Source organism: Mus caroli, chromosome 7, assembly GCF_900094665.2.
Source record: "Mus caroli chromosome 7, CAROLI_EIJ_v1.1, whole genome shotgun sequence".
Classification (NCBI taxonomy): Eukaryota; Metazoa; Chordata; class Mammalia; order Rodentia; family Muridae; genus Mus; species Mus caroli.
Window position 1 is genome coordinate 82949522 of NC_034576.1, and position 22605 is coordinate 82972126.

Sequence of the window (22605 nt, forward strand, 5' to 3'; positions counted from 1 at the left end):
AGTGTGTATGGTGTGTGTGTGTGTGAGTGTGTATGGTGTGTGTGTGTGTATGATGTGTGTGTGTGTGTGTGTGTGTGTGAGTGTGTATGTGTGTATGTGTGTGTGTGCTATCCTGCACATGTAAAAGTATCAGAAGACAAGGTGCAGGAGCTGGGTCTCTCCTTACTGTGAGTCCCAGGGACCAAACTCGGGTGGTCAGGCAAGGCAGTAAATCAGCCTTCACACGCCGAGCCACCTCGCTAGCTTTTTGTTTTGTTTTGTTCTGTTTTGGGCAGGTTCCCCTGCTCTATAGCCCAAGACAGTCTGCAACTTATGGCAATCCTCCTGCCTCTGTTGATTGAGTGCAAGGATTATAGACCACCATACACTTGTCTTTTACCTTAACTTCCAACATTTTTATTTTGCTCAGGGCCCTGCATAGTATGTTCCTGGTAATAGGAACAGCGGGTGGTGGCCCAAGACTGGAGTGCTCAGCGCAGTTCTCTTGCTTGGGCGCTGGGACAAAATGTGCAAGCTTCATTTGGCTTCTTTGAATCTCAGGTTCCCCATCTGTAACTGATTGAATCCATAGATTTTGCCATGTTTTTTTTTGGGGGGGGTGTTTTTGAAACAGGGTTTCTCTGTGTAGCTCTGGCTGTCCTGGAACTCACTCTGCAGACCAGGCTGGCCTCTAACTTGGAGATCAGTTTGCCTCTGCCTCCCAAGCGGTAGGATTAGAGGCGTGCGCCACCACTGCCTGGCAACTTGGACAGTCTTAAAGAGCCAGCTAGTATATATTTCGAGCATGTAGGTCATAGAGTTCTGCAGGAATTACTCCATTCTCTTGCGGAAACATACGATCCCAAACGATGGGAGGACAAATGAGCATGGAACCCTTAACTAGAATTGAGTTAGGAAAGTCTGGGAAGGTGGACCACAAGAGGGCGCTGTGGGTCCATGGTAGGACCCAGCTCTGTGGCAATGAGGGGTGTGGTACTGGGAGACTGACCAGTGAATGGGGGAGAGAGGCACCCAGAGACAAAGCAGCTGCCTGTAACCCAGCCTGTAGCTGAAGAGCTGCTGGGACTCAGACCAAGGCAGGATTCGGCCTCTGGGGCCCTGGGCGGGGTCCACTCTAAGCACACTTGCCTCCCCCCCCCCCAGCCCCCAAGTCTCTCACAGTGGCTCAACAGGTCCTGTAGCAAGTTAGCCTAAGTTGTGAGAGGAAAGGAGGAACCTGCAGCAGCAAGGCCACACAGGCCATCCTGGTGCTGGGCCTGTGGTCAGTGACTTCTGCTTCCCTAAGCACTCTTGTGCAAAACTGTGCCTTATTGCTACAGAGTCCTCTGGGTGCCCGCCTACCTTGGTGAGCTCCTGCTGCAGCTGCTGCCACTGCTCATTGTACGTCTTTCTCAGGTGCTGCCGCTCCCGGATCAGCACGCTCAGTTTGCTCAAGGGTCCAGAGTTCAGATCTTCTGCATGCTGCCGCAGCACCCGGCTCAAGTTCTCGGTCTGGCTTGTTATCTCTGCCCAGGACTACAGCACATTGTGGGATAGGGAAACGGGAAGAACAGGGCAATGGCCCGCAAGCCTGGGTTTGCATTCTCTCCAACCCCACCTCTAAGTGGGGAGGTGATGAGGGCAAGTGGATGGGAGAGCTCATGGAAGCTCACCTGGCTGACAGGGCTGTCGGGGCCGCTGCTCCAGCTCTGGCCTCCGCTGTCCTGCAAGGACATGTGGTGAAGCAATCCTGCATATTCCCGGTCACTCTTGACCCTCTGGGCCATCCACTTCCTCATGCCCTCCAATAAGCGCAGCTCAGCTTCCTGCATCTGCTGCACTGCCCCGTGGCCCTGGGGGCTGCACAGCTCTGAAGAGAAGCCCATAATGGTGTCCTGGGGACAGAAACCCGGTCATTCAGTGGAGACAAAAGAAGCGGCTGGTGATGGAAGATGAGGCTAAGGTCGAAGAGGGCTGCGGGCGGGACATGGGTGGGGTTCTGCTTAGAAAAAAATACCAAGAGGCGCAGAGAGCAGCCTGGACTGGGGCCGGCCCTTCTGCTTCCGATGTATTAGACTAGGTTCCAGAGCCAGTGGTCCCGTTTCCAGGAACCAGACTGGAGGTCTCTAACAGGACCCTTCCCCCACACCATTCCTGGATGTTACCGACTCCTGCCCTGCCCAGGGCCTTCAACAGTGCTGGACTGCGGCCTCCGGGAGCCACCGAAAAAATTCCTATCACTGGGCTTTCCTGCCCTTCCTAAGATCCTAGCCCCACCCCCATCAGGTTTCAGGTTCCCAGAACACCCGCCTGGCCCCTTTCCGGTGCCCAGCCCTGCCCGTGTCCCACATAAACTCCTGGATCTCGAAGGTGGAGTTACCTTTCTCAGGCAGCTGCTCCTGGGGTAGGTGGCGGTGGACCGACTAAGGCCCAGAATCTGCCGGGCCAGTTCCTGATTCCTGCTTCCTCCTCCGTGGTTTCAGTTGCCCTAGGCCGCGGGGCGGGTCCACTATAGGGAAGAGAGAGCACAGCCCACCCCCCATCCTGCTCCCCACTCTGCGTGCCCTGGGCCACAGCCTACAGCGACAGCTCAGTCACGGAAACGGAAGGGAGGAGGAGGCCGGCAAAGAATGGCCATGCGAAGAGTGGCCTGTACACCAGGCACTCTCCAGGGTCCCGTGAACGCGGGGGAAGGAACCCAAAATGCAGTGGGGATGGACTCAAGGTGAGGCCTCAGGCAGGGTGTTGGGACCCCCGGGGCACCCAGGGTGTGTGGACTAATGTGAATCCTGACGGCGTGCTAGGGTGCCAGGGGGACCTAGGAGAGGAAGGAAGCCTAATCCTGTCCCTCCTCTGGATTCCCTAAGGAGACCTCAGGCGCCAGCCTCTATTTGCATATAAAATCTCCAAGTCAAAATCCTAAGCAGAGGCAAGCTTCTCGGGCCCAGGTTCCGGTAGCAGGGCGTTGAGTCCCAGTGGCATCCTGGGCCAGCGCGGGGTATAAAACTGAGGAGAAATTATTTCCCCATGAGGGACTCAGGTTCCCCCAGCCATTCAGTCCTGGTTTGCTATTTTTTTGTTTTGTTTTCTTATTTTGAGAAAGGGTCTCTCTGTGTAGTCCTAGAACTTGCTATGTAGATCAGGCTGGCCTCAGACGGAAGAGATGCCCTGCCTCTGCCTCCCAAATGCTGAGATTAAAGGTGAGGGTGGCTAGCTGTGATAAACACCAGAACTGAAAGCAGTTTGGGGAGAGGGGTTATCTGATTTAAGGATTAGAGTCCACCACCAAGGGAAGTCAGGGCTGGAGCTGAAACAGGAACCACGGAGGACACTGCTCGCTGGCCACTTGCTTTCACAGGCACCCCAGGATCCTTGTATGGGGAGGTAGACACACCCAGTGTGACTGGACTTTCCACATCAGCCAGTATCAAAATGCTCCGCCAACTTGCCCACAGGCCAATCCAACGGAGGCAACTTCTCTCAACTGAAGCTTCTCTTCCCAGGTGACACTAGCTTATGTCATGATAAAACCAAGGGGCACACAGATCATCTGGGTTCACTCAGGATCCCCTCAGACCTCAGCAGAGGAAGCCCTAGACCTCTCAGAGGCATTTAAGCCTTCTGACTTAAGCCAAACTGGCCCCTAGTTCCCACCCTTTCCCCCAAACACAGTTAAGGATCCCGAGAAGAGCTATAGACACTGGAGACCAGGCTTGGTTTGCATAGTCTGCACGTTTAATCACTTTAAAACCTCTAACATTATCTCGTGTCCATTAAATAGAACCAACAATGCCAGGCCTGTTTAAATTACAAGGAAAAAAAAATCACTGTGCACCAACCCAGCATCTTACAAAACCAGCCTGGATGGCCGTGAGGGGTGGGCAGGAGAGCAAGGGGCACCCCTGGACAGGTAGGCTGGGTACTGAGAAGGGCTAGGGAAAAGAAAACGGGGGGGGGTTTAGGGGAGCCCAAGTGGGAGGGGACTGATTGTCCTAATGGGAAGGGTGCAAAAGGCACATCAGAAGAGGGGGTTTGGGGGCATCATAGGTCAATGCTTTCTCCACCAGGGCACAGTGTTAGAAAGGGCTTGGTGGTGCCACCTGCCCACCCCTGGCACTTGGAGAGCCAGCGACCCATAAGCCCTTGGCACAACCCCATTTGAAACAGATGATGTCAGCCTACCCCTCCCACCATGACCCCCTTTCCTAGAGCCCACCTGGCTGGCCTGCCTCTTCAGGACGTGGGGCTTAGTTATTCCCTATACCTCAGGGCTGGGCAGCCATGGGAAGGGCAGGGTGGGTGTGGGCATGAGAAGGTCAAGGGTCCAGCTGCTACCCCCATTAAAAATACAAAAAAAAAAAATCAGCATCTAAAGTGAATAATCACAAAGTGAAAATATATCCTCAAACAGCTCCTGAGATCCCCACAGGGGAAAGCAGCATCGGGTGGGAGGCGGGAGGAGCCGGCTGGGCCACCGTCCCTCCCCACCACCCACCCAGGGGCTCCTGTACTGTAACTGCCAACAGCCCAGGCAGCCCCGGGCTCAGAAAACAGGGCCCTGGCAAGGGGGGAGGGTGCCATAGAGGATGGTCAGACACCAGCAAGGCCCCCAGAGCTTTAGCTCTGCTGGCCCGTGCTGGCCTAGCTCAGCCTGGCTTCCACGGAGGTGGAGGCCTGGAGTGCAGAGGCAGGCTGAGAGCAAGAAAGTACAGGCACACTGGGAGGTGCCTGCTTTGCTTTGGTCCCTTCCTATGACTGCAGCTTCTTCGGAGGCTCATCTGTGAGCCAGAGAGGGTCAGGGGATGCAAAAGCCCTTGGAGAGGTGGCCGCCTTCTTCAAGTACCTCCTAGCCAGCCTCCCTGTTGCCTGGATGGGAACCATTATTGCTTTCTGAGGGGCAGGGAAGGGAAGGGGCAGGGCTGCAGCCTGGTCAGGGACTCAGAGAGAGGCCGCCCCTCTTCACTCTGCGGGAAGTCCAGCTGGGCCACGGAAGCTGCCCTAAAGATTTACTCTTTCCTCCACATGGAGGGGTGGTAGGGGTGAGGCTCCTGGGACCCCACCTCAGGCAAACAGGTAGGCCCAAGGGTGGGGTAAGAAGCAGTCTCTGCCCCTCTCGCCTCCCAGCTAGGGTCCAAACCCAGTCCCAAGATAAAAAAATACTTTGGTGAATTAAAAAGTGCCCGAGGAAGGGATCGATTTGATAGGGTGGGCAGTGGGCTCATCAAAGGGCGCTCTGGTCTTTGATAAAGGCGGTCCTCTCGCCCCGGCCCTCGTCCTCTTCCGAGTCCGATGGGCACTCCTCCTGCCAGGCTTCAGGGGGCAGCCCCTTGTAGGAGATGAGGCCACGGTCCATGGTGTACACTTTCACTCCCCGGAAGCTGAAGCCCGAACACCGATGCAGGAACAGGAAGACGATGCCAAAGATGAGCACGATGATAAGGCAGCTGAGGCCGGCCAGGACCTCGGGCAGGTGAGAGGCCAGCCCAGCCTGCAGCCGGGGCTCCATCTCCACCTCAGGGCGCAGTGCAGGAGGCTGCTGCTGAGGCCGAGACTCCCGGCTGCTCTGGCTTTGCCGGGAGCAGGTCTGCTCCACTGGGTCCAGGGAGGCATGGCTGGGGCAGCTGAGGCAGTCTGTGGGAGCCGGGCCCTGGCAAGTGGCACATGAGGCATGGCAGGGGGTACAGACGCTGGCACGGATGATCTCCACATCATTCTCAGTGCTGTAGTGTGTATCAAGGACTTGGGGGATGAAGCCTGGTGGGCAGTGCTGGACACAGCTTTTCTGGTGCAGAGAGTAACCTTCCTCACACACTGCCGGCACAGGAGAGGAGAGGGGAGTGTTAGTCAAGTGAACGATGACTCTAAGTCGCCTGAGCTCTCCACCAGGCTCCTGTAGTCCTAAGCAGTCACCACAGTGCCCAGTTCTTTTTTGTTAGCTATCTAAAGTTCACTGTCCCCTCTGACTCCACTGTTCCAATCCCTTTCTCCCCACTTTCCCAGCCTCAATCACATCCACTACTGACCCACGCAGGCCTGGCTGGATGTGAGGGTCTTGCAGCCGCTGCTTTCTGGAGGTGCAGAGAGCCCCTCGGGGGCTGTGCCATACAGAACGAGAGTGAACTTGGTCAGCGTCCCTATTCCAGAGTTGATAAGAGAAAGGAGTCAAGGGTGTGAGTGCCATGTTAACACCCTAGCACCCCCTGGCTCTCCTACCCTCCCCTCCATACGGTACCATAGTTGTTGGCTTCACTGGTATTTTCAATCTCTAGGACCCATTCGCCAGCCGGGTCCTCATCCCAGGAATGGGTTGTCATGAAAGCCCAATCATTAAACCCATCAGCAGAGTAGTCATGTGGTCTGGAGGAAGAGAGTCCCATATAGCCATCTGAGGTTTTAGAGGGGACACCTAGCCCATGACATATGGGACAAACGCCATTCTCCCCATGTGGCAACCTGCTAGACTGGAAATGCTTCTAAGAGAAGTTGTTTTCCAGATGTTCTTAACCAGGGGACACTTTTCACAAGGGACACACACAACTGGCATGAGAGATGGGTCTAAGCCAGGATTCCTGTGACGAGGTGGTCCCTAAGGATGCAGCTGTCCCTCCCCACGCTGTTGCTGATGGTTGCCAGAGTCTTGGGGGACAAATGAGGGAATGAACCAGGAAATGAAAAGGGAACATGGCGAGCACCTGGCAGCTAACAGGGTGGAGCGGGTGCCCATGGGGCTGATGAGGTGGATAGCCAGGTCACCGCGGCGATTGTAAGACAGGGTGAGCCGGGCCTGAACGTGTTCCAGCCTGGTGATGTGGTTGGGCTCACCCAGGCATGCCGTCACCGCCTTGCGCACCTCTAGCCGTTTGCCGATGTCCCTGTACAGCAAGCACCGTGAGTCAGCAGGCCAGCAGCAACCAGTGGGCATCCCAGAGCTCCCGGGCCCCATCTGTTCCCTCCCGCTCAGGGTCCAGTCTTTACTTGGGCTCCACCAGGATTTCAACAATGCACTTCCGCTGGGGGGCCACTGTTGTCCAGTTCTGGGCCAGAGCCACCATGGCGCCTGCATCCAACAGCCCGTAGCCATATGAATGGCTCACTGTGGAGGGAGGGAAGGGTCAGTAGGAAGGGAGGAGAGCCCCATCCTACCTCAGAGCCCAAACCTCAGGGTTCCCTTGCCCTCACCTTTGCGGCCCACGCCGTTGGTAGCCCAATCATCAGCGTTGAGGTGGGCCGGCTTTGAGGTCTGCACCACCAGGTGCTGCATGTCCCGCCAGGTGAGGTTCTTGCTGCAGAGGAGACAAAGGCCGTGGTCAGGCTTTCTGGCAAGTGGCTGCGGAAAACAGCTGCTTGACAGGGAGCGCGAGGGGGACGGGCTGTTGCTTGCCCACTTACTTGGCCTCCAGGGTGAGAGCAATGATACCAGCTGCCAAGGGGGCAGAAGCCGAGGTGCCTGTGTGAGATTCTGTGCACTTCTGCCTCAGGTCAGTTGTCACCTGCCAGGGGACAATGGTGTTGAGACCTCATGGGTGTTGGCAGGAGTAAAGGAGCCACCTGCCTGTCCTGCTGCCTATCAGACCTAGGTACCCCAGATGGTGCAGTGAATCAGTTAGGACACTCCAGCCCCAGCTTCTACCTTATTAACACACATAGCTTCTTCTAGGGCCAAGTTTCTCAGGGAATAAGGGGATCAACTAGAGGTCGGAGCACAAGGGATATTTGCAGGGAGTCTATACTTCTTAGGGGCTCAGAGATGGTTTTGCAGCCCGCAAGGGTCTGGGGAATCTCCTGCTTGTAGTGCAGTTACCCAAGGTCCAAGCTACTCTATGCAACTTCACAGGGATGAGAGCAGAGAAAGCCTAATGTGGCCCTGAGGAAAGCAGGAGGCCTCCTTCCCAGCCCCAGCCAGGCAAGACTCACAATCTGCTTCTCATTCTGGTTGCCACTGCTGTAGGTGGTGGCCAGTGTGGAGGAGCAGGCCTCACTGTACCAGGGCACATTGCCGAACTGTGTGGCGCTGCTGATGGACAGCGTATAGATGCTGTTGGTGTAGCCGTCACAGTTGCAGCTGTCATGTTCCCGGCCCCCATTCCCTGAGGCCCAGACAAAGATGGAGCCCAGCCCTCCTCGGCCCTGTGAACAAAGTGGGCTAAGGTTACTCAAGATGGCGTGTTGGGGGGTAGAGGGCAATGAGGTATAACAGGAAGATGCTGAGGGAAGAAAGATGGGAGCCTCCATCTCTGTGGACTTCCAAGTTCACTTCTTAGAGCCACCAAAGATCCCTCGTAGATGACTATGTATGTACAAAATCAAACTAGACCAGGCTCACACCAAAATGCTTAGAGTGGTGATCCCCAGAGGGCAGGGTGATCCGAGTGCTTTCTGTATGACATATATGTATACGGCCATGCATGCCATGGCACCCACATGGCTCCCAGAGAGCGGCCATCAGAGCTGCTCCTTTCCTTCCACCTTTATACAGATACCAAGGCTTGAACTCCGGCATTAGGCCTGGGTGCAGACTATTTCCCTGTTCAGCCGTCTCTTTGACCCCATCACTTAACTTTATTATTTTTGGCAGTGCTGAAATCAAAGCCATGGCCTCAGGCTGGGGATGTGGTTCTGAGGCAGAGGACCTGCCTAACATGGGTAATGCCTCGCTCAATGTAACACTGCAAGCCTTTGCCCAGTTAAAGGAAAAAAAAAATAGGGCTGGAGAGAGAGCTCGGCAGTTAAGGGCACCGGCTCTCTTGCAGAAGACCTGGGTTTGATTCTCAGCACCCACATGATGGCTCACAACATCCATAATCACAGTACCAGGGAATCCAATGGGCTGCGTGCATTTATACACATAAAATAAAAATAAATAAAGGTGCACTGTCAGTCCCCAACTCCTTCATGTTTTAATAACATTTAGTTTCTAATATTTATTTTTATTTATAATTTTATTCTTATATATGTACATGAACTCTATGTGTGTCTGGTGCCCTTAGAGGACAGAAGAGGGCATCAGTTTCCTGAACTAGAGTTACTGATAGTTGTGAGTCACCATGTGGGTTCTGAGAACCACACCCAAGTCTCTAGCCTCTATTACATTCTACTTTACCACTTTTGTCAAGGTTAAAATTAACCAGGCATAGTGGTACACACATGTCAAGAGTGGAACCATGGGTTCAAGGCACGCCTGGGTTACATGGCAAGTCCCAGGCCAGTCTAAACTATACAGAAGACTTTGTTTCAAAAAAACAAGGTCTGAGCAGTGGTGCAGTGGTGGCGCACACCTTTAGTTCCAGCACTTGGGAGACAGAGGCAGGCACATCTCTGAGTTCGAGGACAGCCTGGACTACACAGAGAAACCCTGTCTTAGAAAACTGGAAGAAAAAAAAAAAAACTAGGAAAAATAAAACAGAATAAGGAAGCGGGTGATGGAAAAGATGAACTCAAGTCAGCCTGATTTCCAGAGCTAGACCAGGACCCCACTTCACCTGGCTAACTCCCCGAAAGAAGGCCTCCTCAGCGAGCCGGGCTGGTCCATCCACGGTCTTGCCGTCGTCCTCAGGGCCCCAGCTGGCGCTGTAGATGTGGATGTGGTTGGGATTCAGGCCCAGCGAACGTGCCTCTACTGCATCAGTCACCTCGCCATCCAACATCCGCACCCCTGGCCGCAGAGGGGGTGGGAAAAGGGGTGCTGCGTGGGTCCAGCCGCCAGGGGCAACCGTAGGCAAAAGCCCAGCTTGGACCCCAGGGAGGAGTAAGAGAGAGGAGTGGCCGGCATGGGAAACCCAAGGCCCCTTACATATTGTCTCCCACTGCCTTTCAAGAAGAGGACCTTCTCCCCAAGTCACACCAGTCCTCACTAAAGTCTTGGGCCTCAGGAACTAAAGTTCTAAAGGCTGTGCCATGATTTAGGAAGATGTCTTAGAGGCCTGCACCCACTCCACCATGCCACCAGCCCTGGGGTTCCAGTTTTTCCACTGGCTAAGAACTCTTCACAGACTAGCAAACTGCCAAAGGTTCTATCATGGAAGATGTTGAGTGGGCAGAGAAAACTTCAGGAGAGGACCCTCCCACTCTCAGCATGTACCCAAGGCCAAGGCTCACACCCACCTCCAATTCGGGCATTGTAAGCTACACCTACACCACAGACACCATTGTTGGCCACCGCTGCCACTTCCCCGGCACAGCGAGTGCCATGCCTGCGGATCAAGAGCACAGCGTTAGTGGAGGTGCACGGAGTGAAGGCCCTTGGGCCACACCCATCATCCCATGTGTGTTCACAGCACTTCCCAGTGGCGCCTGATCAAAAACATCTCTTAAGTTTGAGGCCAGCTTGGACTACAGAGGAAATTCCAGGACAGCTAGAGCTACATATGGAAACCAAGTCTCAAAAAACAAACTCAAAACTCCCTTTGGGGACCAGGGATGTAGACAAAGACTTCAGTTGTTTTATTGTTGTTAGTGTTTTTAAGATTTTTTTTTTAAAATGTAAGTACACTGTAGCTGTCCTCAGATACTCCAGAAGAGGGCATCATGTGAGCCACCATGTGGTTGCTGGGATTTGAACTCGGGACCTTCGGAAGAGCAGTCGGTGCTCTTAACCACTGAGCCATCTCGCCAGCCCTTAAGATTTATTTTATGTATTATGAGTGCTCTATCTGCATGTACACCTGCATGCCAGAAAAGGGCATCAGATCCCATCAAAGATGGTTGTGAGCCACCATGTGGTTGTTGGGAATTGAACTCAGGACCTTTGGGAGAATAGCCAGTGCTCTTAACTGCTGAGTCATCTCTCTAGCCCCTTGTTGTTTTTTTTTTTTTTTTTTTTTTTGAGATAAGGCAGTTTGGCTGGCCTGGAACTCACTGTGAAGACCAGTTGTCAAACTCACAAAGACCTGCCTACCTTTCCCTCCAAGTGCTGGGATTAAAGGTGTATGCCCCCATGCCTGGAGAGACTTCAGCTTTTAGGTGGGACATGTGCCATTCACACTGACCCTTGTGTCCTTGATGGGGAGGAGGGAGAGGCTCAGAGACCAGGAACTTAGCATTCTCACCTGTTGTCATTCATCTGTGTATATCGAGGCTGTGGGTCGGGGTCCTGGTCATTGACATCAAAACTGGCTCCCGGATCCTGAGAAGAACACGGCCCTCATTGGGAGCTGCCTCCCCATGCTGACAGGACAGTCCCCTGAGGTCCCTGCCCAGGGATCTCCCACCACTCTTCTCCAGTCCTTACATAATTGCCTGCTAGGTCGGGATGATTCTTCTCAATGCCGTCATCCAGGATGGAGACCACAATGCCATGGCCTGTGAAGCCCTGGGCCCAGGCCTCCTTCACATTCAGGTCTCGCTGAGTGACACCAGACTGCAGAGACAACCAGCCCATTACCAGAGATATTTGGTTGTTCACTCAAAAGAATCAATTCTACTCCAAAACCTCTATCTTCTACATATCCCAGCTTAAAATGCCATTTCTGGGGACTGGAGGGATAGCTCAGCAGTTAAAAGTACTGGCTGCTCTTTCAAAGGACCCAGGTTCAATTCCCAGCACTCACTTGGTCACAACTGTCTGTAACTCCAGTTCCAGGGGGATCTGACAGCCTCATATACTCATACAAGCACACCAATGTGCATAAAATAAAAATAAACCATTTTTTAAAAATGCCACTTCTGGCTTCAATGGAAATGTATAGATTCTGGGAAGGTTAGAGCAGTGGTTCTCAACCTGTGGGTCGTGACACCCCCCCCCCCCCCGACAAATCTCTATCTCCAAAAATATTTACAGTTCATAACAGTAGTTAAATTACCGTTATAAAGTAGCAACAAACATAACTTTATAGTGGGGGGGTGGTCCTCATAACATGAGGAACTGTATTAAAGGGTTGCAACAGTAGAAAGGTTGAGAACCACTGGGTCAGAGGCAGAAAGAAGGGAGAAGAAAACAGAAGAAGCCAGGGTGAGCCTCATCCACTCACAGGACCTCACTGTGGTGGGGAGAGGACCAGAGTCCAAGGAGCATACCAGGTACCACTGCTGGGGGAACTTGGGGTCTGTGGGCTCCTGATACACGTCCCTCTTGGCTCTTCGCTTTGCTACCTGCTGCTCCAGCCACTTTACCTAGGAAGGAGAGGAGGATGGTATAGGTGTGGGGGTTTCAGAGTGAGGGCAGACTCAGAACAAAAGGGGGTGGCAGCCGGAAGGGCCAGGGCCACACTTACTTGAGGCTCCCTCTGTAGCCGGCTGTGCCGCGGGCGGTGAGGCGACAGGGACCGCTTTGTCACTGCTCTGTGCCAGAAGTGGTAATAGTCACCGAAGATCTGCAATGAAGCACTGAGTCTGAGATGGGCTTTCCATCTGCCAGTCCCTGGGGGAGGCAGAGATGGGGGTGGACAAGGCTGCTGGGGAGGCTCACAAAGGCAAGTGCCGGGGGGGGGGGGCAATCTGTTCCCTGCTGAGGACCCACAAGAACATGCAGGGGATGGAGAGGGACACCATCACCGAGATGTGCTGGGTTTTCTAAGCAACCTACAGGAAAGCCCACAAACAGGACAGTGTTACGGATCCCATCCCACCAGCCACTCGGAACCTGCCTCTTGCCCAGATGCCCTGGAAGAAAGCTCAACAATTTCTGCTGCATGGTTTGAGAGTCTCTGCCCTCACTCTCTCCACCACCAGGTCATGTCCTGAAGTTACAAACAGGCCCAGTAAGAAGCCTACCTGGCCCAGGTTGTGGAAGCCATGCTTCTGTGCCACTCTATCAGCCACAGCTGGGCCTCCAGGAATGTGCACGGCCCAGGTGTTGGTAAAGATCTTCTGGCCTTGAGCATCAGCTGCCAGCAGGACCACGGCTCCTGCTGCTGCGACCACCCATAGCAACCAGGGTCTCAGCTCCATGGGGGGGCAGGTGACTGGAACCCCAGAGCTCCCGTCTCCCTGGCCTGGTCACAGGGCCTTGGCTGCCACGTGCCTGCTAAGTGCCAGGGTCCCGGGGCTGACTGGGGGGGGCATGGGGCCGAGATGGGCAGGGCTGGAGGACAGGGTAAGGGTCAGATCTAAGGGAACAAGAGGAGGAAGGAAGAGTCAGTCCTCTCAGCCACACACTGATGCCGCCCCTCCTAGCCTCACAGCTGAGCCTAAAAGCAGTTTCAAAGGAGATGGACCTAAAAGGAGTTTCAAGGGAGATGGTTAAAACCAGCAAACACCTGAGGGGCTGGGAAGATGGCTCAGTAGGGACACTTACTGCCACCCAAGCATCAAAACCTGAATTTGGAGTCCCAGGACCCACATTAAAGGCTTGGCAGCATTTGCCTGTAACTCCAGCACTGGGAGCAGGGCAGAGACAAGAATCCCTGGGGCTTGCTAGTTGGCCAACTTAGCCAAGTCTGCAAGCTCCAGGTTTGGTAAGAGACCTGTCTTTTAAAAAAAAAACCAAAACCAAGATCAGAAACAGGGGTCAGGACTGGAGAGATGGCTCAGTAGTTAGGAGCACATACTGCTGCTGCAGGGGACAGCAGGGGACCAGAGTTCTCATCCCCGCACTTGTATTGGATCATTCACAACAGCTATAACTCCAGCTCCCAGAGATCCAACTGCAGCCTAGACACACACACACACACACACACACACACACACACACACACCACAAACCCCCAATGTGTCTCTGGAATAAATACAGCACATATCCCTAAAGGTCAGCCAAACAGACACATGGACCCACAGTCTCCCCCTCCCAAGCCTTTCTCCATCACAGATACAACTACGGCTTGAGTTGTTCAAAATAAAAAGCAAACAATAACCAAAGAAAGATACATTATCAAATGGCATGTACACATGATTCCATTTTGTTTTCTTAAAACTATACATGCAGATTTATCCATAACCAAAACAAAATCTGGACGGATACAAGTTACTACTTAACAATGGCTCCTTGGAGAGTCTGAGAATTATGAGTAGCAATTGTTACTTTCTGCTTTGTGCTATTGTACGCTCTCAAAATATCCAGGCATATTTTATAAAAGAATAAATGTTGGCTCTTTAAAAAACGAACAGTGTCTACCCAACTCAATTAGGGCATCCTGGTTCAGCAAAAAGGTGAGCTGTAGGGAGTTATTTAAAAGACTCTCAGTCCCCAGGAGGAAAGAGTGGGTGACTTGAGTTGGGATGGAGGCTGCGGAGCCACGCTCTGAGCATGAGGGATTCCTGAGGTTTCGCCACCCTCTAGGGCTGAGATGACAGCCATCTTTAGAGGCAGGGCCCAAGCTGTTTCCTGGGCAACTTTGTTCCTGCTAGTCCAGCCCTGCTGCCCCCTGGCGTGTTCCAGGCCCACCACCTTGCGTAATCTGAGCCAGGCTGCCAGGGCAAACACTGGCGCTGAGCCTGGAACACCAAGGTGAGGCTGAATCAGTAGCCCTGAGTGGTGTTTTTCCTCCTTCAGCAAACAGACAGCAAGACCTCTCTGCCTGGGGCCACATAACTGTCCCTATAAAGGGCCCCTGACTAGCCACAAGCCAAGCTCCTGGGGTAGGTGGCAGCTAGGAGAGGTTCCAGTAGACTGCTGGGGATGTCCTGTCTAAGTGCCAGGATCCCGATGCCCCTGCCATTCCCATGGCCCAGTCCTAGAGGTGGCCACTCCACCAAATGGTAAAATGTAGATACCTCAGCACACTGCCCTGTGGAGCTGGGCAGATCTGCTAGCCACTGGGAACGCCATGATTCTCCAGGAGCTGCCATGAGCCACCCAGACTCCCTAACTGCTGCCGTCTCACCCTATAGGCTGAGGGGACTCCACACACAATCCTGGAGTATTTTCAGTTTACACCAAAATAACCTGACAGCTGATGGCAGGAGACATCCATGAGGCAGACTCCATGCCTGAAGGGCAGAGTCCAAAGGGCTCCAAAGACATGCCTCAGAGTTATAGCTCCGTGCCCCCACGTAGAAACAGGACCCTTGCCACATCTAAAACCTCTTGAGTTTAGAAATCTGCAGACTCCCTGCTCCGAGTTTTGAGACCTGCCTACAACTTCCAAATTATGGCTGGGTTGGTCTGGGTCTAGCCAAGGTTTCAGCAAACTATAGATGGGGCCACTGAGACAGAATCCTCCACCACACCTCAAGAAAGATGGTCTGCTTCCCTCCACACCAAGTCTCCCCAATTATAGTAAGGGTGGGATATGGATTCCAGACATCAGAGAGCCCTGCCTTGTCATCAAGATAGATAGGAGGATGCACACAACACACACACACACACACACACACACACACAAAAGAGCTGAGAACAATGAATGAACAGGCTTCTCCCCACCCCCATCCCAGACTCTGACTCACCCTCTGAGTCCCAGTTGTCTCAAAACCAGGAGACTGGATATATTTCTAGCCTCTCTGGGTCAGTTTTGCCCAGCCGTCAGTGCTGGGCCTGACTAGAGAATAGGCTATAGTACTGTCCTAGCTCTTTTCTTGGGCAAAGCCTTTTTGTCCCTCCCTAGAACCTACAGACAGAGATAACCACAACCATTCCTGGCATCAGACGGGCACTTACCCCCAGGTGTGGCTGCTGTTTCTAGGACCTGGAGACCCGGCTGAGGCAGCCACAGAGCAAGCCACCGAAGAAGACTGTTGGGAAACCCAATCAGGTCTCTCTTTCCAGCAGAGACCCCAAGGCAGGTCCTGTTACAGGCACCTCCCAGGAAATTTTAACTCCTAGTCCCTGCTCAACTACTGTTCCCTTGGAGATCTTACACAAGTCATTTCCACTCTCTGGGCCTCAGTTTCCTTGGTGGTTAAAAACTATTAGGCCAGAGGCTTTCAAACTTTTTTTTTAAAGCCATGGGATCCTCTTTTTTAAAAATACAAATTTTAGATAGAAGCCCAAAACAGGAAACACACACCTAATCTGCTAGCCACCCTCCTTTTCTATGTCCACACCTGGCCAGCAGCCACAAGCCCTCACTGGGCCACATCACCTGCGTCGCCTTGGCACTTCCCAAGAATCCCAGTGCTTCAGAGAGATGAAAGTCCACTTCCCCTAGGCGCAAAGCCCTGGGGCGGTGGGAACGGCGGCACCGAGCAGACTAATGTCTGCTGTCAGACCTGTATGGCAAGCAGGCCGCCCCTCGGCCAGCCACCCGATGGATGGGGGCAGCAGGGGCCTCGGCCAGGCCTCGGCAGGAGGCAGCCCGGAGCGAGCCTCCCCCAAGCCGGCCTGTGCGCGCCCGCGAAATCCGCCCCCGACCGCTCCGGCCGTACAGGTGTGCGAGGCGGCCGAGGACCCCGTGCCCTCCCGGGAGCGCGCCCCACCAGGCGCAGGCCCCGGCCGCCGGGGCCACGGAAGACGGCGGGCAGGCGGGAGCACCCAGAGCCCGAGGAATGCTCTGCCTAGCCCGCCCCAGCAGGGGCCCCGCCGGCGCTTCCTGAGGTCAGAGGGCTCGCCCCGGCCCCAGCGGAAAAGTACCGGCGCGGGCCCAAGCCCGGCGCTCAGGTGGGCTGCGCGGCTCCCGTCCTCCCGCCGCGGCGGCCGAGAATCCGCGACCAGAGCCCGGCGGCCGGCGAGGCCCGGGGCTGCGCCGCCCGGCTCCGCGCTCCCCCGCCCGCTCCGGGCCCGGCTCCCCAGCGCGCCGCCTCCCCGGCCCGGGGCCGCGCGCCCTCGCCGCTTACCCTGGGGAGCCCGGGCGGGGAAACTTTTCCGGACGAGCGCCGCGGCCGCTCCGGTACCCCTCGGCCGAGCACGGAGCCCGGCGGCGGGGGCCTGGCTCGGGCGGTCCCCGCGCCCGGCAGCGGCGTCACGGCGCGCAGGCGGGGAGGCGCGGCGGCGCGGCCTCGGCCCGGCCGGCGACCAGGGCAAGGCTCGGCCTGGGCTCGGGCGCGGGCGGGGGGCAGCGGCCCGGCCGCGGCGGCGCGGCTTGTTTACTCGGGCCGCTGTCACAGCGGCGGCGGCGGCGGCGGCGGCCCCGGCTCCTCCTCCTCCGCGCCGCGCCCCTCCCCCTCGCGGCGCCACCTCCGCGCTCGGTGGCCGCAGCCGGCCCGGCCCGTTCGCCGCCCGGGTCGGGTCGGGCCGGGCCGGGCCGGCGTTCCGAGCGCTCCACGCGGCAGGCCCTGCGGTCTCGGGGCGCCCTGTCTGCGGCTGCCAGCGGGGCGGGTAGGGAACGTGGTCCCTGCGCGCCACCCCAGGCCCCTCGGTCCGCACCGCGTTCGGCTCTTGGCCCCGCGAACTCCCGGGCAGATGGTTTCGGAGACCCGGACTGGGAGCCCGCGGGCGAGATGGCGAGGGAAGGGCCGAGGGTCGGGGGATTTGGGGAGAGTCCAAGCTGGCCCTGCCTTGCCCGAGGTCCTGGGTCCCGAGTTTTGAGTTTGGGGATAGTCAAGGGAAGCGCCCTGGGATGGCGGACCTGGGGCAACTCCACTCTCAGGTCGGATCTCACATAGGCAGGGCAGCCCTCGCGCCTCCAGCTAGAGGAGTCACAGTTTTATTTGCTTTTGTAGAGACAGGTGGATAAACAGAAATAGCTCACCTCCTTTTATGGTTTTTTTTTTTCTCAATACTTTTTTTTCCCCCATGCAACAACAGAGAGCTAGGCACTGGGCCAATCAGTTCACCCTATCTTCTCCTTATGTACATTCCTTAATCCACATAATCCGCTCAGGATGACATTATTAATCCCACTTTACAGATAAGGAAACTGAGGCACACAAAGTTTAAATAATTTTCCTTAAGCTACACAACTTAGCAGGCCTCAGACTTGGCAGCGCTTCACTCCAGGCTACTTACAGTATACCAGCCAGAGCCCTTCCCTCCCTGGGTTCCTGCCCTAGAAAACGGCTGTGCTACTTGGCGGAAGGTTGACATTCTGCTCGAGCTGAGAAAGAAGAGGGGAACCGGGCCAAGATCTTCCCAGGCTGGGTTGTTCCAAGGTCGCCAGCGGCCTCTGCACATCCCTTCTTGCTCTCTGTGAGATAACCTGGCCACATGATCTTATCCTGTCCTCTTCCCCTGTGTCTTTAACAAGGGTTCCTGTCCAGTCATAGAAAAAAATGCCACGAAGCACTTCTAGAAGACAGGCTCTCCTAAGCTGCCTCCATGCACAGCTCTCCACCCACAAATGTGATAGCTAGGTACCTCGTCTGTATCCTGAGTTATGCTTTTTCAAAGGACAGAATTTAGGCCCAGGGAGGTTAAATAATATACTAAGGAGGACGAGTAGTATCACCTGGCTGTAATCTTCAAACTGGGGAGGCTGAGGCAGGAGAGTAGCCGTAAGTTTAAGGTTAGCCAAGACTACATATAAGAGACTGCCTCAAAACCCTCAAAGAAGTACACCACATACGTACACAACACACGGGTCATTTGTGTGGAAAGTCGTCCAGCAAAGTTGGGCTCAAATCCTTGTGGTACTATTTTGCATTATGCGAATCTTAAATTCTCAGAGCCCCGATTTATCCCTCTGAAAATGGAGATGTGTATAAAGATAACTGAATCTGTTATTTGAGCATCCTTTAAAACACTGCAGACATGGGGAGGGGGGGCTCTAAAAGTCTGTCTCCTCCCAGATTGGGGGCTTTCCCTTAGAAGGAGCTAAGACCTGTGGGGACCACTGTGGGATAGCCCCCACCAGCACCACCACATGCACATTTGGGAGAACAATACTCTTGTGGTGAGACTGAGGCAGGAAGTGAGTCAGAGATTTTCCTTAGGCTATGAGCAACATCACCCATTTAGGGGAAATAGGGACAGGGTTGGCCCTATCTAGCAAGGGAGTCCCGTAGTGCTCCTCCCAATTGTCCTGTGACCTAAAAGTTTACCTCAGAATGAAAGCCTTGTGGTTTCCCTCTTCCTTGGAGGCTGGCCCAGAGGAGTCTCCGTGGGCCTTTGGAGGGAAGAACTAGCCAGACCCCTGAAGGCTGCAACCCAGGCACAACTATCTTCTCCTGCCAGCCTTCCTGCAGCCTTGCCTTGAGTGGGAAGCAGTCAGCCCTGCCTCCTTGAGGGAGAGGCCTGTGTGGAGGCACCATGTGGGTGAGCGGCTGTCCCACTGACTACCTCAGCTGCCTACACTTTGCCTCTCTCGCATCTGGATGGTCACGTAGATTGCATTTGCAATAATTCTGCTGACAATTATCTGAAAGTCTTTCTCGTCTGAGGGAGATTCTGTTATCTTTCTGCAACAAGTCCCATAGGCAGGTACTGTACTCTTTATCATTCTTACCATTGACCTGAAGCCTAAGGGTCCAGGAAGCTCAGCTGCCTCTAACACTCAGTTCCTGATGTGAATCTTCTAAGGTGACACTTACCAATTTTACAGAGTCCTTAGTACTCAGAGTCTAAGATGGGAGAAGCGGGGGCCATCTGGACAGGGGGTTGGGGGGAGGAAGGGCCAGCCAGAGCTCTCTTTATCCTTAGATTTGGAGCTGATCCATAAGTAACCACAGAGAACTTTAGTGCTAAACTCCAGTCAGTCCCTTTATACCCTTGAGGAACTATGGGACTCTCTATCTTTCAAACCTCTCCCTAACCTGAGGCACCCAGAAGCCTTTAAGAGCAACCAGCCTTGGTTTAAATCACTGCACATACAGCATGTGTGCATAAAGGGATGGAGAGCTTTCTGCTTGCTTGCTTGCTTGCTTGCTTTCTCTCTCTTTCTTTCTTCCTTCCTTCATCCCTTCCTTTCTTCCTTCCTTTCAGAATCTTCAGGAATGTCTCCATAGCTCCTATAATACATTAATGAAACCTTGGGTCATGCCAAACTGAGTCAAAGCATGTTCATACGTCACCATCTAGCTCCAGAGAATCCAAGATCCATCTTGCCTGCCTCTGCTTCCCTGGTGGCTGCTGGTGCCCCGGTGAGGACCCTGTCACGTCAGGCAGTAGCTTTCCAGTTCTGGCTAAACCACTTTGGGAGAAAACCCTTTATATGACAGGCCAAGTGGTGTCTGTAGGTGGGGGGGAGGAGCTTCGAGTTAGAAGTGAGTTGGCAGTGACATATCTGGTCACATTGGAACTGGATCCCAGCGTGACGGGGCTTTCTCGTTTCCTCGTTTATTGGGGTGGGTCTGCACTTACCTTAACCGCAGGCTCCTCTGCATCCTGGTCACTTGATGGTTTAATGGCTTCCTTTGGCCAGTTCATGTCTTCAGCTTCACCTTCTGTGCCAACAAGTGCTACCCACAATTAGGCACCTAATAAATACTTTGGGTGCAGCCCTGTTTGCCAGGGATTTGCTGAGCACCTGCGAGGTGCTGGGTCCCCAGTGCCTCTCCACTCCTTCCCTTAGGGCTTGTCCTCAGGAAGCCAGAGTTGCCTCTGACCGGAGACTGCAGCAGGATCCCTAACCCTTGTGCCTCACTACCCCAACCAGCCCACCCTCCCCTCTCACAGATGGTCGCCACTGCTTGATACCGAGGTTCCCCTTGGTTTGCTGTCCCACACAGAGTTTCTCTGCTTCAATACTATTGACACCTTGGGCCAGATTAGTCTCCACGATGGGCACTGCCCCATAGTAACAACTCCCCAAGTCCCTTCCAGTGACAAAATCCTGAGGAGACCTCTGGTCCACAGGATGGAAAAGAAAAGTCACAAGGTGAAGGTGGCCGTGCCGGTCTGGAGGCATCAGGAGTTGTCGGCTGGAAACCATACACCCAGATGACTCTCAGGCACCAAGCCACCTTGTATGGCAATATGACAATGAGCCATTTAGTGTTCAGAGCAAACTATGTCTCACATCTTCATGACATCTGAAGACATCGCTTTTCGAATGTTAATGACAAGGTGAACCAAGGATCACGCTCTGTTGACTAAAGCAGGGAAATGGGAGAGAGATTTTAGCTTTACACATGTGTTTAGAAAGCAGATCTATGGTTGCTTGGGGAACTCGGGAGGGAGGGGTGGCAGGAAGCCTTGGTGATGATGGACATGTTCCTTATCTTGATTGTGGTGATATTTTCCTGAATGTGTACATGTGTCAAAACATATTAAGTTGTATACTTTAAATATATGCAGTTTACAGTGTGTCAATTACACTTCCGTGAAGCTGATTTTGGTTGTTTCCTGCTTTAGTGCTTCATGGGCATTATTCTGAAAATTCACTTGTGGAGCCCCCCATTATTTATTTACTCACTTTACATCCTGATGGTGCTCACCCCTTCTTCCCAGTCCCACCCTTACGAATCCCTCCTTCCAATTTTCGCTTCATTTTCTCCTCAGAGAAGGGGAGCCCTGCAGCCTCCCGGGCACCATCCCACCCCCGGACATCCAGCCCCAGCAGAACTCAGCACCTCCTTTCCCACTGAGGTCCAACTGGGCAGCTCAGTTAAGGGAAGGGGATCCAATGGCAGGAAACAGAGTCTGATTCGCCCCCCACCTCGCTCCAATTGTTAGGGGACCCACATGAAGACCAAGCTGCACATCTGCTACATATATGCAGGGGGGGCTAGGTCCAGCCCCTGCATGCTCCTAGGTCAGGGGCTCAGTGAGCCCCATGGGCCCAGGTTAGTTGACTCTAGAGGTCTTCTGGTGGTGTCCTTGTCCCCTCCCCAACTGTCTCAATTCTATCTCTCACTGTTCCACAAGACTCAGAGCCCCACTGATGTTTGACTATGAATCTCTGCTTCTGCTTCAATACACTTGCTGGATGAAGTTTCCCAGGAGGTATCCAAGTCGGGCTCCTGTCTGGATGGCCCTTGTTCCTCGGGGCCTGTGGGAGGCCAGCAGAGTGGTGATCGAGTACCCCATTTCTTAGCTATACTATAAGTGAGAGTTACTACAGTACCGAACATAAATAAACATGACGTGTGTGATGGACTACACTCATAACCCCAGCCCTAAGAGGTGCTGATGCTTGGTTTAGGTTGGAGACCAGCCTGGACTACATAGTAAGACCCCTTCTAACATAAAATAAAACTTGTTCATGTGATGCTGAAATCCCAGCACTTGGGAGAAGGAGGCCGAGGGGTCAGGAGTTGAGGCCAGCCGCAGCCACAGCCAAGTTTGAGATCAGCCTGGACTACTTGAGACTGTCTCCATCAAAGGCGGGGAGGGGAAGAGGGTAGGGTGAGGGCTGATCTATGGAAGAGAACACAAGGATGTAGCGAACAGCTGGCTCGGGGTTCATGGAGAAGTTGTCCGGTCTCCGGCTTAGGGAAGCTTAGTCCTGTCAGATGACCTCAGACACGTCTGGAACAGCATTATCAGGGGCTTGGGAATAAAACAATGAATGTAGTGTGGGTAGCCAAGAAAGAAACAGACGACTCTGGAAATTACAGGTTCCTCCACCAACTTTAATCCTTAAGCCAAACACTGCACGGGGAAAATCAGCTAATACCTGGAAGGGCGGGGCTTTCTCCGCATGGCAGACACACCTGGGGAGCCGAGCCCAGAGCTCTGTGCCAGCCTGCTCTCTACAGGCTGCTGCCCGCCTGAGGGGCTGCACTCAGCACCCACACCTGAGAGGATCAGGAAGGAGACCTGTGCGGCAGACCTGGGGCCTCTGCTAGGGGATTGGGTGCCATTGAGCCACTGGAGACCCCAAGGTCCTCGGGAGCCCTGAACAGAGTAAGGGGTTCACTTATGTCTCCAGTTAGGTTAGTTGCCAACACTGACCAAGAATAACTTGGAGGAGGAAACGGTTTCCTTCATCTTTTGCTTTG

At 54.2% G+C, this 22605-nt stretch overlaps 2 protein-coding genes across 8 annotated transcripts in view; both read right to left on the bottom strand.

Annotated features, from left to right (window-relative positions):
- The window catches only part of Fes (FES proto-oncogene, tyrosine kinase), a 10316-nt gene extending 7537 nt beyond the window's left edge, over positions 1-2779 (bottom strand). The window contains exons 1-3 of the mRNA XM_021166450.2: positions 2360-2779; positions 1653-1874; positions 1342-1515 (exon numbers count right to left, since the gene is read on the bottom strand). Coding sequence (XP_021022109.1) covers positions 1342-1515; positions 1653-1865 — 387 coding nt within the window. The 5' untranslated portion in view covers positions 1866-1874; positions 2360-2779. The remainder of the gene's footprint in view (positions 1-1341; positions 1516-1652; positions 1875-2359) is intronic.
- A 913-nt stretch (positions 2780-3692) lies between these two features.
- Furin (furin, paired basic amino acid cleaving enzyme) lies at positions 3693-17377 on the bottom strand. 7 transcript variants are annotated; one of them, XM_021166244.2, is made up of 16 exons: positions 17355-17377; positions 12688-13022; positions 12189-12287; positions 11992-12087; positions 11207-11335; positions 11025-11101; positions 10081-10169; positions 9459-9661; positions 7894-8106; positions 7369-7469; positions 7159-7262; positions 6955-7072; positions 6672-6851; positions 6212-6336; positions 6003-6113; positions 3693-5790 (listed from the first exon to the last, which is right to left on the bottom strand). In XM_021166244.2, exons 2-16 carry the CDS (start codon positions 12862-12864, stop codon positions 5201-5203), a joined length of 2412 nt encoding a protein of 803 aa, XP_021021903.1. In that variant the 5' UTR covers positions 12865-13022; positions 17355-17377; the 3' UTR covers positions 3693-5200. The 7 variants fall into 7 exon arrangements, with proteins under 7 accessions (XP_021021903.1, XP_021021907.1, XP_021021900.1 ...); XM_021166248.1 differs by lacking the exon at positions 17355-17377 and adding an exon at positions 16624-16906 and having other exon boundaries at positions 9459-9631; XM_021166241.2 differs by lacking the exon at positions 17355-17377 and adding an exon at positions 16624-16752.
- Between the last annotated feature and the right edge of the window lie 5228 nt (positions 17378-22605).